The 14858-nt window shown below is 51.3% G+C and overlaps 1 protein-coding gene across 1 annotated transcript; it reads left to right on the plus strand.

Moving 5' to 3' along the window:
• Window positions 1-14641, plus strand: SPRYD3 (SPRY domain containing 3). Its single transcript, XM_081129841.1, has 11 exons — window positions 1-112; window positions 1577-1723; window positions 2703-2778; window positions 3278-3402; window positions 3727-3862; window positions 4705-4890; window positions 11311-11460; window positions 11887-11944; window positions 12581-12700; window positions 12778-12950; window positions 13292-14641. The coding sequence occupies exons 1-11, from the start codon at window positions 36-38 to the stop codon at window positions 13424-13426; spliced, it is 1383 nt and encodes a 460-aa protein (XP_080985967.1). The 5' UTR covers window positions 1-35; the 3' UTR covers window positions 13427-14641.
• Window positions 14642-14858: the final 217 nt, after the last annotated feature.

The raw sequence follows: 14858 nt of genomic DNA on the forward strand, positions 1-14858 counted from the left end.
GGGCCCTGGGGAGCGTAGGTAGGGCGGGGACCCGGATGTGTGTGGTGGCGGCGGCTGAAGAGCTAGAGTGCAAGCTGAGAGGCCTATGGATGAGGAGGACGCGGCGGCCCCGGTAGGCGGGGATCGGGGGCGGGGTCCCAGGGATCTCAGGTCTCCCCGGGGCCTGAGGCGGGAGGCGGGAGGAGGGAGGCTGGGGTCTTGGGCGAGGGCTCCGGGGTCGTGGGCGGCGCCTTGCGCTCTAGCCTCAAGGCTTACCCCGTCTGGACCCTCGGCCGGGTGCCCGGCTTGAGGAGACTGGGCGTAGTCACACTGACAGGCTGGCCGCGTTGCCCCCGGGTCTCTTCTGAGTGACCAGGCCGGGCCCGGCGTGGAGGCGGGGGCTGGTGCGGCGGTCACTCACCGGTGCCCTGGCTGTGGGGTTCTGGGGAAGCAGATGCCCCTAGGTCCGGGGCGCTGGCATCTACCTCGGATGGAGCCCTGACCGAGTGAGGGCAGTGGAACGACTGCCCCGCAGGTGCTTACCCTTCTAGGCCACGTGGTGGCTTGTAGCTGCTGCAAAAGGGTCTAATGCGTGCCTTGGGATTGAATTCAGCCCAGCTCAGCCTTACTAAGCACCTACTGTGTGCAAAGCACTGTCAGGCCTTGATGGAACCCCTGTCTCAGGGTTTGGGGGATAGGAAAAGTACCTCACCTTTTTCTCACTTTCAGCTCCTAGGAGGAAAAAATTCATTCATTCATTTATTCGTATGTTAGCACCATTAGTGATTCAAATACCCAGATCATTCTTCTCTTCATTTCACTGCTGCCATTTTAGGGGATTCCATCTCTCATCTGAATTGGTGCCACAACCTCGTAATTAATTGTTCGCCACTCTCACTCCTCTTTTGCTCAGTTCTCCAACAACAGCATAATGATCTTTAAGACCTGACAAACTTTAAGTTTGTATCATTTCCTTGCTTAAAACCCTCCACAGGTTTCCCATCACACTTGGAATAAAATTCAAACTCCTCACTATGGTCTATAGGGCCTTCATCTGGCCCCTGCCTTCTTCTTGTCCTCTTCTTGTATTGTCTCTCATATTCCTTATACACCAGCCACCCTGACCTTTTATTTCTCTACCATGCCAGCTCCCTTCTATCCCAGGACTTGTGTCCTCGCTGTCCCCTGGGCTTGGAATGCTCTTTCTTGGACTCTTCACACGCCTGACTCCTTCTCATCTCAACTCTAATGTGACCTTCTCAGAGAGACGCCTTCTTTAGATAGAGGTCACCCCATATTCTTTATCACCTCACTTTGCTTTTTCCTCCACTGTCTAACATGGTTATGTCTGTTTTTTGTCTGGCATGCCTCCTTAACACTAGAATGGAAGCCCTGTTAGAACAGGAATCCCATCCATCTCGTTCACAGCATGTCTCTAGCACCTACAACAGTAAATGTTGAACGAAAGAATGAGGATGGAGATTGTTGAGGTCAATCTGGGCAACTGATCAGTGCGCTCACCACATTTCTGGTAAAGCAGGCTGATGCTCTGCTAAGGGCCCTGCTTCCTCCTCAATCCCTTTCTCCCCACCCGCAGGTTTGTTCTCATGAACAAGATGGATGACCTCAATCTGCACTACCGGTTTCTGAACTGGCGCAGGCGAATTCGGGAGATTCGGGAGGTCCGGGCTTTCCGGTATCAGGAGAGGTTCAAGCACATTCTTGTAGATGGAGACACTTTGAGGTGAGTTGAGGGCAGTTTTCCATATTTTCCTTCTTGTGTCAGATCTTAGAGATGAAAACAAGCTTTTTTAGAGGCAGAGGACTGTCTACACTGCACTGGGAGGGGAATGCTGTTGACCGTGGAGGCCTTTCTGAGTGGAGCAGTGTGTGCTGCTTCCTTTTGCACTCCCTTCTGCCTGTGTCCCTGGGTCACTATCCTGGTCTGCATTGGAAGCAGTCCTGTGAGAGACAGGGGGGTCTCAGGAGTTGCCCAAGTGCCTGTTGAGAAGACTCCAGTGGGTCTCCTTCTGGCTGTGTCTCAGGGGTTGCCTTAGGTGAAGAATGGCCATTTCAAAGACAGTGGATTTCCTGTTTGGGGAAGGACAGTTATGTAGTGCATCCTGCTCACCACCTTACAACCCTTTGGATTGTGTGTTTGTGTTTATTTTCTCCCTCTTTTCTGGCTTGTACCCCTTCCCTGACTCCTTCTGAGCCTAACTCTCTCACAGAGTTGTCACTGAAGGGGGGAAGGAAGTAGTGCTATTTAGCCTGGAAACAAGAAAGCTGAGGAGTGGGGACTGAATAACTGTCTTCCAATCTACGAAGGGCTTTGGTACAGAGGATGGAGACCAGCCGTTCTCCAGCTCCACTGAGGACAGAGCCAGAGGAAAAGGGCCGAAGCTGCAGCATGAGGGATTGAGGTTAGACAGGGTTGTGAGACCCCTAATAGGCAACTAAGGGAGGCTCTGTTTTCTTTTCCCCCTGGAAATGAAGAAACCAGGCTTGCATTGGTCTGGCATGGGTTGGACCCTGATTGGAGGCAGCGGGAGGAGTGGGTAACCTCAAGTATCTTGTTATGGTGTCTGTGCAGATGTCCTAAAGTGTGGCCTAATGGATTCTCCTCTGTGCTGGCCTTCACAGGGTGGGGGCTGGAGATGAGGCCCTTCCCCCAACTCTTGGGCTAGGCTGCTAATGGAACTTCCCACTCATTTCTCCTTCAGTTACCATGGAAACTCCGGTGAAGTTGGCTGCTATGTGGCTTCTCGACCCCTGACCAAGGACAGCAATTATTTTGAGGTGAGCAGAGCAGGGGGTGAGATCATTAAGCTCCAAGGACCTTTTTTTACTAGATTCACAGCCTGGACCTTTAAGTTTTCCACCAGGGCTGTCCTGTTGGCTTGTTGGCTGGGAAAAGGCCACAGGATAGCATGATGCCTAATCTGAGAGATAGGTGCCCTGAAGTCCTGTTATGTTGTCCCTTCTGCTCTTCTGCCCCTCATCTAAGTAGACTTTGACCCATATCCCAGACTTTGATCCATGTCCTTTCCCACCCCTTAACCCAAGCCCAGCATCTACTTAATCTCCTATCCATTAATTGGAAATTATTTTCTAAGTAATCACGGTGAAGTAGGCTCCCACTCTCCCAGTTCTCCCTCTGAGTGTCCTGTCTTTTTCGCTGATTCCCATGTCTGTTGTCTCTTTGAGCCTTAGCCCCCTTTGATGTCTAACCCCGCTTTCTCAAACCCCTAGCAGTTCCCATTTCCCATATGTGCTAACGGCCCTCTTCTCCCTCCAGGTGTCTATTGTGGACAGTGGTGTCCGAGGTACCATTGCCGTGGGGCTGGTCCCTCAGTACTACAGCTTGGATCACCAGCCTGGCTGGTTGCCTGACTCTGTAGCCTATCATGCTGATGATGGCAAGTGAGTTGCCTTCTGTGGAACCTGACCTCCTTCCTATGGATTCTGGAATCTTAGATATAAAGGACTGTTTCAGAGTAGCTTTTGCCATTCCTTCACCTTTCTTGGGGTATTTTCATAGACTTTTCTGATCAGGACAGGAAGGTGGCCTAACGGCTACCCTTGGAGGTTTGCAGACTTAGAGGGAAGGGTGGAAGTCATGCTAGGACATAGGTATATACTGTCAGAGAATGACTGGGAGCAGCAACATGAGGCCTCAGCTATTGGTACTGGGGAGAAGTTGGGAGGCTCAGCTCAGGTCCTGTGTCTGTGCTACTCTGTCCACAGGCTGTACAATGGCCGAGCCAAGGGCCGCCAGTTTGGGTCAAAGTGCAACTCCGGGGACCGGATTGGCTGTGGTATTGAGCCTGTGTCCTTTGATGTGCAGACTGCTCAGATCTTCTTCACCAAAAATGGGAAGCGGGTAAGTGGGAAGTCCCAAGTTGGTTTTAAGCAGTTTGGAGCTGTGTAAGAATTTGTGGGAGTGATAAGAAAGAGTCTGCTGTCTGGGGCTTGCTCAGGGACATACCCGCTCAGTTCCCATCTTTAGTCCAGCCTCAGGTTCTCCTGAAGTTTCCTGTGGGTAGGAGAAGACACTTCTGCCCAGGGGAAGCTGGGACATTACCCAGATGAAAGTTGCAGAGGGGCAGTTAGTGCAGTAGAAGATGAGCAGAAATTGGTGGTGGGGGGGGGGCAGGGGACGGGACAGAATTGGGTGATTTGGGGGGAAGGTTTTGAGCAGGAACAAAGAAGAGAAGATTATGGCCTGGCTGCATAAGCTGGAGATCCTCTTTGAATTTTTGACTTGAATACTTTCGAGGATATGTCCTTTGTGTGTTTTATTTTCCCTGTTTCACTTCTTCCCTTTCCTCTTCAGTAGTGAAGAGATGCAATAAGAGCACATAGCAGAGAGAGCCACCCAGCTTCAGCTCCCACCCTGGGAAAATTGCTTCCTTGGGCCTTGGCTGAGAGGTCCTACTCTCTCAGCAACGGGGCCTCAGCATTTTCCTGCCTCAGTGTACACTCACTCATACCAAACGTATTTGGCAGCAAGTTGAGAAACTTGTGTTTGTCTTCTAGCTCTGTGGATACCTTGCTCGGCCAGGAGTACTTAGCAGCTTTAAAAATTTTTTCTATACCTTTGTTTTTCTGTCTGTCAGTGTATATGATAATTATTTTTGCATCATCTCAAAAATACCCTGTGAGAATTAGATGAGCTGTGGAAAAGTGAGCCAGATGGCAGCTCCCTCCTTCCCCCCACTGCAGGTGGGCTCCACCATCATGCCCATGTCCCCAGATGGGCTGTTCCCAGCAGTGGGCATGCACTCCCTGGGTGAGGAGGTACGGCTGCACCTCAACGCTGAGCTGGGCCGAGAGGATGACAGTGTCATGATGGTGGACAGTTATGAGGACGAATGGGGCCGGCTGCATGATGTCAGAGTCTGTGGAACTGTAAGTAAGGGGCAGTGGGGGTGGGGCAGGGAGGGCTGAGCACAATACCTGTGGGCCACATAAGCATGTCTGAATTGCTTAGAATTGGGGGTGAGGGTTTTGGGAAATGGGAATTTTGGCAGGACAGCCTGGGGTCTTGACATGATTTTTTGATCTGTTTTCTCCTTATTGCTGATTCGCTTTTTTCCCTTCCCCTTCATCTGAGAGCTTTACTCTTGGAACAAGTAGTAGTTCTCCTTTGTCTTCTTTGGTTCCTTCAGCACCTGGTGCCTTCTGCTGCCCTGCACACCTCCCTTAGAGAGGCTAGGACTGATTGGGAGGCAGGATGCCTGGATCCTCCTTTGGGCTTGATCTCAGCTTAGCTGGCCCAAGCTTTCCATTCACAGTACTATGGGGCAGTGTGGTCATAATTCCCACTTATGTGGGAAGGTTCTTTGAGATCTTTTTGAGTAAGTGTCAATGTCAATCTCTTCTGTCTTCCCCTACATTTTATGGAGGATGAGAATAGAGACACAGGAAGATCAGTGAGAATCCTTGACCCTCCAAAGCTTGCTTTTTTTATACATCTTCTTGTCATGCCTGCTTTAGTCTTTCCCTGGATTTTAAGCTTTCTTAGGAAGTATGTGGACCTTGAGAGAGGGAAGTTCTTCATATCTATGCTCTGTACCTCATGCAGGGTTGGGAGTGAGTGGATGCTGAGTCAGGGGTCTGGCCCTGGCCTCTAGTGGACTGCTCAGGCCTCCCACTTCGAATTGTCCCTCTGCTGCTCTCTTGCTCCCAGTTCAACCTTTTCTCCACCCCCTGGCCTTCTCACCCCAACCCAGGCTGTTTTCAAATCAGCCTTTGATAGCAAAACAGAAGCAGCGGGGGATGGAAGTGGATTATGAGCAAGGCCCCCCTCCCACCCTTCTGGAGTGAGTCAAACTCAGGGAAAATGGCAGAAAGTGTGTGGTCCTGCTGCTTCTGGTACTCTATACCCCCTCCTGACACTAGGGTCCAAGGATTGTAGTGACTATGAGTCAGGAGGCCTCAGATGCCCACTCCTTGACCCTATCTCTTCCATTTCTTTTCCCCTTCCACCATCATTTTGACAACATCTACAGAGTTGAACTTGGGACTGAGCCAGGGCTATGTTCCAGCTCTCATCCCTGACCTCTCCTCAAGAGTGTTTTTCTGGCATCCTTTCCCTGCCTGGACCTGTCCTCACTCTGCTCCTGGCTCCTCCCAGGCAATCTTTTCTAATTGATGCAGAATCCTGTAGACACTTATAAATAGCCTTCATTCCTCCCTGCCCTCCCCACAATGCCCTCAGGACATGTGCTGAAGAATTTTTTCTTTCTTAGACATAAACCGTTAAGTTTGGCTCTTCTCTCAGACCCTCACTCTAGCTTGTGACAGCTGGCAGGGTAGGCATATGACTCCCTGAGCACTTGTTCCTCTGGGGCAGATTGGGCATGCACCTCCTGAGGGACATGTGCCTCTGTTCTAGTCTTGCCAACTACCCCATCTTTCAAATGAGGGTCACTTACCCAGTTTCTTCCACTTCCTTGGCCTTTCATCTCACTTGTCTCTTGATCTCCTCCCTTTTGTGATCATCCCTGAATTTCTGACCCAATGATCAGAGTTGTGTCAGCCTGGAAGAGCCTAGGAGAGTTCATTTGGACGGTGTCTGCGCCTCCTATTTCTGTGTCCAACACAACTGTCCTCTTCTTTCCTCTTCCTGTTTTTTTTTTATTCCTCTCTGTGGGGAGCCCTTACCTGGTACCTCAGACCTTTGCTGTGCTGAAGCCTATTTGTCCCACCCTGGGTGATGTTCTCAGGAGAGCACCCTTTAGAACCATAAAGGTTTGGGAGAGGCTTTGGTGCCAGCAGTCCAGGGTTTCTTAGTGCAAAGGCTGTGGACATTTTAGGTGAGACGGTTCATTGATGGGCAGGGTGCTTAACACCTCAGCTCCTAGACATAGGATGCTGGTACCCCCTCCCCTAGACATTGGGACAGCTACACATTCCCAAATACCATGTTGTGCTGTTGATGAAAAAACAGTCCCAGGGAAGTGAAGGGACTTGTTCAAATGTCAGAACATGAATTAGTGACAAAACTAAGCCCTGATATTCATTCTTTGATCCCTACCCACTGCCTTTCCACTGTCTAATATGTGCTCTTACCTTCTACCCAAGCCCACTCTCCTGTAGCTAGTCATCTCCCCTCATCCTTTCCCCTTCTCCTAAGATGAATCTCGAGTTCCTGGGCTTCAATTCCCACTTCCCTGGGATTCTCCTGTCTAGTTTCTTCAGCCAAGGCCCTCCTAGGTGAGTTTATTTGGCTGCCTTAGAATTCTTTTACTCCTAGCCCTTTTCCTCAGTTTTGGAGTCTCAGTCATCCTTTCTTCTCCCCTTTCACTGGTTCTTCCCATAAAGAAGAGAAAATTCAATTTTTGACCCTTTTTTTCTCTCCAACATTCATTATGAAAAATTTCAAACATACAGAAAACTTGAAAAAATTGTAGTGAACACTCATATACCCACTATCTAGATTCAACAGTTGTTAACTTTTAGTCATGTTTGCTTATAGTTAGACATGGCCCTTCCTTCCTTCCTTCCTTCCTTCCTTCCTTCCTTCCTTCCTTCCTTCCTTCCTTCCTTCCTTCCTTCCTTCCTTCCTTCCTTTCTTCCTTCCTTCCATTTTTATTGATTTTTAGAGAGAGAGGAAAGGAGAGAGAGAGAGAGAAAAAAAAACACATCGATGTGAGAGCGAAACATCAATTGGCTGTCTCCTGTATGCCCCCTCTGGGGATTGAGCCCGCAACCCAGGCACATGTCCTGACCGGGAATTGAACCGGCAACCTTTTGGTGCATGGGTGATGCCTAACCAACTGATCCACACCGGCTAAGACCTGTCTCTTTCTTGAGTGGAATTCTTCCCCTGCTTCCTGTGGCCTCAGTTTCCCCTCCTAAAGAGTTCCCCTTCCCAGAACTCTGAGGGTGTTGAGGTGTTGCTGCTGTGTTGCTCAGGGATGGAGGTGTTGCCTGTCATCTCGTCCATGACTCCAGGCCTTGCAAAGTGAGGTAATGAGTGAAGGGTGGGGGGCAGTTGGTAAAGCTTGGGGATTAGACTCATTCTGTCTTTGTTTTCTATTCAGATCTCCTCTGACATCTCCTTAGTGACGGGGCAACAGCTTTGGTACACAAAGTGGGGTGAATGAGGCTTTACCCTCCCAGGGGTCCTTCATGGACCCAACCCTGGAGGAGACCGTGTTGGGGCCTGAGCTGGCTGGTAGGGAGCATGTTCTTGGTTCTTGTTTCAGCTGCTTCTAGGCCCTCAGGGCACTGAGCCTTCCCTTGCTCCTGTCAAGGGGGATTAGGGTTTCTGCTGACAAGAGGAGGAGGGCAGATACCAGCAGGAGAGCAGAGTCTGAGAAGGTGCTACTCGTACAAGGAGAGGGTGGAGTGCAGTAGGCTTTCTGCACTCTGGTCTGCAGCCTCCATTCTGTGGCATTGAGTCTACCTGTTTGGCCTCCTAAGGTTTTGGTCGTGTTTGGAGGGACGAGAGATGGGGGCATGAGAGCCCCAAGGAAAGGGTTCCCCCTACCTCCACCAAAGTTGTAGAGGAACATTTCTGTGGATTGGGCGTTGTTTGAAGAGAAACACTGGAAGGAGATAGGACAGGCAGTGAGTTGGGGTCATCATCTAGGAGGTCATCATCTGTCCTGGAGAAACAGTGCTCAGTTCTGTGAGCCTAAGGGCCCATTCCTGTTGGATGTAAAGGCTGAGATGAAAAATCATTTCCTAATTTGTGATTGGCTTTTCCAGTCTGTTATAGCTTTGGGGTGACTGTTAATATTTAGGGAGCACTGATATGTTGGCATGTTCCAGTATAACCCCCATTTCTGATTTAGAGAAAGGCAGAAATGTGTATTGATCACCTACTGGGTGTCAGGTTCTGTGCTAAGCACTTGAAACTCCCTTCATTTTGTCTTCTCACCCATTTTTGGAGATGCAGATAGTAGTATCCTGATTTTACTGATGAAGAAACTTAGGCTTAAAGAAGTGAAAATCATTTACTCAAGGTTAGTGGCTAGTAAGTAATAGGAGTTAGGATATGAACCCAGGTCTGATTGATTCTCTTTCAAACTAAGAGGCATCTGAGGTACAGATTGAGGGACCAGCATCAAGCTTCTAGCAACTAAGACTCTAGGGCTAAACCTCCCATCTCCTCTAGGTTCCTAATAGCCGTAGTCTAAGGAGGGGAAGAGTGGGTTCAAGCAAGAATCTGTCAGGGAGGCCAAACTTCCCCTCACTCCATCCCTCTAAGTGCTCTGAGAAGGCTCTGGAAGGCTTGGGGGGACATTGCTCAATAGCAGGTGAATGGATCCAAGAGGCAGATGAATTGGGGTGGCTTCCATTCTGAGGGGTGGGTGGTTCCTCTCTTGAAGAGGGCAAATTGTGCAGGGATCTTGTTTCCCAGGCCATTAGTAGTCTGTCTGAACTGATCTATGGAGTGGGAGTGGGTTTTAGAGTCACATGTTAGTGTGGTTCATTTTCCTGGCCTTTTAGCTTAAAGAAGCATCCCCACCCTATCCATGGACGAAACTGCAGTGCTGCCCTTCTCAGGGCTGAGGTACAGGGAATGGTCGGGTGGGTCTTTCCCAAGGATCAGGGTCTGGATCCTCTGTCTCTTGGCTCTTGAAGTGGAGAACACTGTTTCCTACACTGAGGCCAGTTGGATGGAGTGGGTCAAGGGCAGCTGTGGGGTCCCCCACCCAGTTCTGCAATGCTAGGTGGAGAGGGTGGGCTGGGGGCTGCTTGGACTGGATGGGGTGAAAGCTTGTTAGTGTGCATCCCTTCCCACTTGTGGGGAGAGGTGCAGGGCAGGAACCCAGGCCAAGCAGAGGACACACAGAGGACCATAAACAGAATCCAAATAGTGTGGGTCTTAATTAGTATCCAGAAATTCAGAAGGCAATGCAGGGGACCCCTCTCTAGTGTGATATATGGAGAAGACTGGGCTAGGAGTATAAATAGAAAAGAACCAGTGTAACCTGAGATGTGTAAGGCCCTGGCTGTAGGAATGAGAGGAGTCAGCCTGGGTGTGGATTTAGGTGGTCTGTACATCTCTGACTTTTACCCTCCCTCCCCTGCTCCCTGCCTCCAGTTCTCTTTGGAGAGGAAGGGAGGATGGACTTGAGGTGGCAGGGCTTTGGGAATCCAGAGCTAAGAAGGGGACCGAGTCCCTTTATTTCCTCTCTGGACAGGGTGCTGAAGACAGAGGCTTTCTTGCTGATGAGGGTGAGCATAATTCCTTTCCTGTTCAGGCAGGTGGTCTTTGGTGGGGTGAGAGGCCAGCGTCCCAAGGCTTGCCAGGGATAAGTGAAGGAGGTCCCCAGGGAATGTGTATTCTTCAGGGCTGGAAGGGTGGGAAGGTAGAAGAAACTCTTACGGGCAGTTTGGCTAATTAAAAGGGGATTAAGGAATCCCAGGTGATGCCGAAGGTGGGGGAAAGAGGGGATGGGGTTGAGTCATAGGCCGGTTATTACCATGACAACTGATAAATAAATCCTCCCAGGTTGGGGGTTGCTGCCCCAGCATGCCCAGACAGGACCATTGTGGGACTGCAGAGCCCCAAGAGCCCATCAGTCATCTCCCCTCTCCACCCCTCTGCTCCAGCTCGAAAGAGTCACGAGGGGCTGGGAACCAAGGGGCTGGGAATCAGAAAACCTGTCTTAGCTTTGTTCTGCCTACTCCCCTCCCTCACATTAAATGGAGTAGAGCTGGTTCTTCTAAGTTCTCTGGCTACCCTCGGCACCTCCCTGATCCCAGCTATGAACAGCTCTGTTTGAAGCCAAGTGAAACAAAGACCTTAAGAAATTATTTCAGTTCCATCCCAGACCGAATTGGCTTCTGAGCTCATCTTCCCTCCCCCAAACATCTGGAGTTGGCACCTAACCTGTCTCCATTAGCCCCTCTATGAAAGTGGTCAGGTTTCCTCTGAGCCTAGTCCTCACTTCTCCTTTTCTTTTATTCAGGGGCCCTGGGTGTATGTTTCCCGGCAGAGTTATTCAGGGAAGTGATGATGTAACCTAGAGGCCCCTAGTGTGGTTCCCAGCACTCAGCCATCTGGGTTGCTGTGCTGCTCTCCTTGTCTCCCCCCAAACAAGGAGAGGGTCTTTGGCTTACTAGGCAGGCAGGTGCAGCATTCAGCAATGGGCTCAGCCTTCTTCCTCATGTCGCCACCTTCACCTCCTGACCTCATCCCTCTTCTCCCATGCCTTCCTAGAACATTGAGGCCCACATTGCTCCTCTAGGATCCTTTACCTTTTAGCCAGCCTTTTTTGGAACATAGGAAACTGATCCCCAGACTGCCTTGGAACCAGGTTTCCAGGGCAGGCGTCCTTACCTTCCTCCCCCACTCTTCCCCTACAGCTTCTGGAGTACTTGGGCAAGGGCAAGAGCATCGTTGATGTAGGGCTGGCCCAGGCCCGGCACCCACTGAGCACTCGTAGCCACTACTTCGAGGTGGAGATCGTAGACCCTGGAGAGAAATGCTACATCGCCTTGGGGCTGGCTCGGAAGGTAGACACTAGTGCTGCTTTTTGCCTGTGGAGCTGCTCAGCTTGGCGGCTATTGGGATGGGTCTGGGAGCTCTTGGGAAATCTAGGGGCCAGGCTGCAGAGGGCAGGTCTTAATCTGTGACAGAGCCTGGTTGTGTGTGTCTGCTGTGTAAGGGTACAGATCCCAAGTGACTGAGGACCTGAGAGAGTGTCATGACCATACCACACACACAGAACGCTGGATGGGGGGCAGCTTGCAGCCCTGGCCAGGAAAGCCAAGAATCCTTCTCACCTTCCCTGCTTCCTCTGCAACCTCAAGTGATTGAAGGGGTGGTGAGCAGCTGTCTGAGTTATAACCTATTCCAGAAGACTGAAGGTTCAGATGCTACTGTCTCCTGTCCTCTTTTGTGTGTTGTACCATAGATTTTATTTTTTCTTCTTTGTGCAGGATTATCCCAAGAACAGACACCCTGGCTGGAGCAGAGGGTCTGTGGCTTATCATGCAGGTGAGCGTGGGCTGCCCTGGGGAAGCTGGGGTTGTGGGGGATGTAGAGACTCAGGGACATCCATTTTCCTGACCCCTCTTAAGTGGCCTCTCCTCCAGCATCTGGCTGGAGAGATTTTCCCCTGCTGTCATCTGCTTTCCTTCCAAAGCTGCTTTCTCCTCATCTGTGTTTTTCCTTTAAGCCCTAAAAGCCAGGAGGGAACAGAGCAAGGGCGGGGGATCTGGGCCCAAACTGGACATTCCAGGCCTCTGTGTTGGCTCCCTCTGTGCCCTTCCTGCAGATTCTGCATTTTCTTTTTTTGGTCAGCTTGATTTCTTTGGGGCTTTCTTTAGAAAGGACAAACGGTGAGTTCCTGGTCCCACCTCTCCCTCCAATCCCTGGCCCCTCTCCCCTCTCTGACCAGTTCCCTGTGGAATTTCCCCCTTAGCCCCTGGAGTGGGCCCACATTGTCTCTCTATTTTTTAATCTGGTGCCCTCTTGCCACTTCTGTCTCTGCATCTTTGTTTCACCTATTTTTTTCCCTTCCTCTGGGCCAGAGGGTGGGGTAGGGAAATGTCAAGTTCGAGCAGGGGCTGCTCTGGGGGTGTGGAATGTCAGCACCTCCTTCACTGTGTGTTCTCTCCCCTCCTCCAACAGATGATGGGAAGATCTTCCATGGCAGTGGTGTGGGGGACCCCTTTGGGCCACGCTGTTACAAAGGGGATATTATGGGCTGTGGAATCATGTTCCCCCGGGACTACATTCTGGACAGTGAGGGTGAGTGGGGCCAACCAGGCTGGTGGGGTGGAGGGTGGGGGCAGTACCACAGGAGCTCAGATTTCCTGGTCTTCTAGGTGACAGTGATGACAGTTGTGACACAGTGATTCTGTCCCCGACTGCCCGAGCCGTACGAAATGTCCGGAATGTCATGTACCTGCACCAGGAAGGGGAAGAGGAAGAGGAGGAAGAGGAAGAGGAAGAAGATGGGGAAGAGATAGAGCAGGAGCATGAGGGCAAGAAGGTGGTGGTGAGTGTGGAGGGTTTGGGGTCGGACTAGAGTTCTTGGGCCTGGGCAAGGGCTGATATTGTTGGGAATAGAAAATGGAGCCAGGGTAGGGAAGAGGGGAAGGCCTGGCGCTGCTGTGGGCCTGTTCCTGTTCTGAGGTATTGGGATCGCTGAGTTCTGGAGACTCTGGCTGGGACACTCTCTTAGGACGCCCTCTTGTGGTCACTTCTTGCATCACCGCAAGTCTCCGCAAGCGATGCTGGGAGTTGGGAATGAGAGGGGTTCAGTCCTGTGTAGCTCCAGCTTCCGCAGAAAAGAGGCCGGAGCTGCCTGCTCTACTCTTCTCCCCACCTTCCCCCCAGGTTTTCTTTACTCGGAATGGCAAGATCATCGGGAAGAAGGATGCTGTTGTACCCTCTGGGGGCTTCTTCCCCACCATTGGAATGCTGAGCTGTGGGGAGAAAGTCAAAGTGGACCTGCACCCCTTGAGTGGCTAGGGGCTTTTCCCACACACCGGCCCCTTTTCTCTCTCCTGCCCCTTTACAGGACCAGGTACCCAATTCCTGACTTCCCTGAGGATTTCTTTACCTGAGGCCCCAAGGGTGATAGTTACTCTGCCCCTACTAGATCTGGCCCCTGCCAAGCCCTTCTGGGCCCATGTTTCTGACCTGGTGCCACCCCTCTCATCATTCCCTGGGCTCAGTCCCTGGTTGGACAGGGGCAGACCCAAAGAATAGGGTGGTTATGTCGGTGGGTCCTTCTTGCTTTGGCCAGTGGGCTCCACGTCCACTTTCCCCACTGGCCCGTGTGAGTGGAGAGGAGTGAACACCGTCTCAGCCGCTGTTTGGGCCTGAGGCTTTGTAGAGTGGAGTAGAGACAGCCCACTCCCTATTCACCACTGTATTTCTCCTTGCATTTCCTCTTTTTTGTTCCCTGTCTTCATCATGTGAATCAGTTGCTGCTATCATCCCCTCTGGCTGGGCCAGGGGGCTCTCTTGGGTCCTCCCTCCTTCCACTGACTGCTGTCCCAAGAAGACTGCTCTAGAGTCTCGTTTCTCCTGAGAGTTCACCTTCTCCTTCACCACCTGCTTAGGCACCAGAGTTCCACAGAGAATTTGAGTCTCCGGCTCTTCCAGCTGGACACACATAAATGGGTGCCCATTACTTGTTTAATGGTGTGAGAGAGGGACTGTCAGGTGGAGGTGCAGAGACTGAGGCCTTTGTTCCTATTTCCCCCTTGCCATCCTTTGTCTACCAGTGGTACCCTTGTGTTTAGTTCCCTGGGATGCAGGCTGAGACTCCAGAGCATGTCTTCTGTGGTAGACAGGGCAGTGAGTGTCCCAGAGGGCAGCCGGGCCCCTCACTCCCCTTCCTATCCCTGCTTGCTGCCTGGGCCAGTTGTCCATTTTGCTTCAGTGTTTGATTCTAGCACTTACATGTATCTTCCCCCACCAAGCCCTCTTGTCTTCTACCCCCTTGACCTCTGACCCTCTCCCTATACAGTGACTTTTGGGAGGAAGTGGGAGCAGGAGCTGTTGGCCTTGGTTTGCACAGTGCGGATAGGGCTTTGGGGAAAGGGGGTAGCTGTTGTGCTGCTGGGGCCACCCTTTGGGCCCTCCCTTCAGGCCCTGCATTATGATGTATGAAATATATGTACAGACAGAGATGTTTATACAGCCAATAAAGATGGAGTTTCCATATTTATCAGCATGGCCAGGATACAGGAGTCCTTTCCACTACATAAGGGCTGGGGACAGGGCTGGAGGTGGGGGCAGCTGAGGGCAGCTTGTTCACCAGGACACACGGACCAATGTGAGGCCAAGGACTGGGCTGTGTATGCTCCATGGACCTGTCTCTGAAGATGGATGCCCCTGGCACAGGTATGCCCCTGGGAGATACGAGGCTTTGCCCTTCCTATGAATAGGCATG

This window comes from Miniopterus schreibersii, assembly GCF_964146895.1.
Source record: "Miniopterus schreibersii genome assembly, chromosome: 2".
Lineage (NCBI taxonomy): Eukaryota > Metazoa > Chordata > Mammalia > Chiroptera > Miniopteridae > Miniopterus > Miniopterus schreibersii.

What these genes read in the sequence shown, in the direction of transcription:
- SPRYD3 (XM_081129841.1), top strand. Translation starts at nt 36, where the DNA reads ATGTGTGTGGTGGCGGCGGCTGAAGAGCTAGAGTGCAAGCTGAGAGGC. An exon ending in ATGTCAGAGTCTGTGGAACT is followed by an intron (nt 4,891 to 11,310) that starts GTAAGTAAGGGG and finishes CTTCCCCTACAG; the next exon opens with CTTCTGGAGTACTTGGGCAA. An exon ending in GTCTGTGGCTTATCATGCAG is followed by an intron (nt 11,945 to 12,580) that starts GTGAGCGTGGGC and finishes CTCCTCCAACAG; the next exon opens with ATGATGGGAAGATCTTCCAT.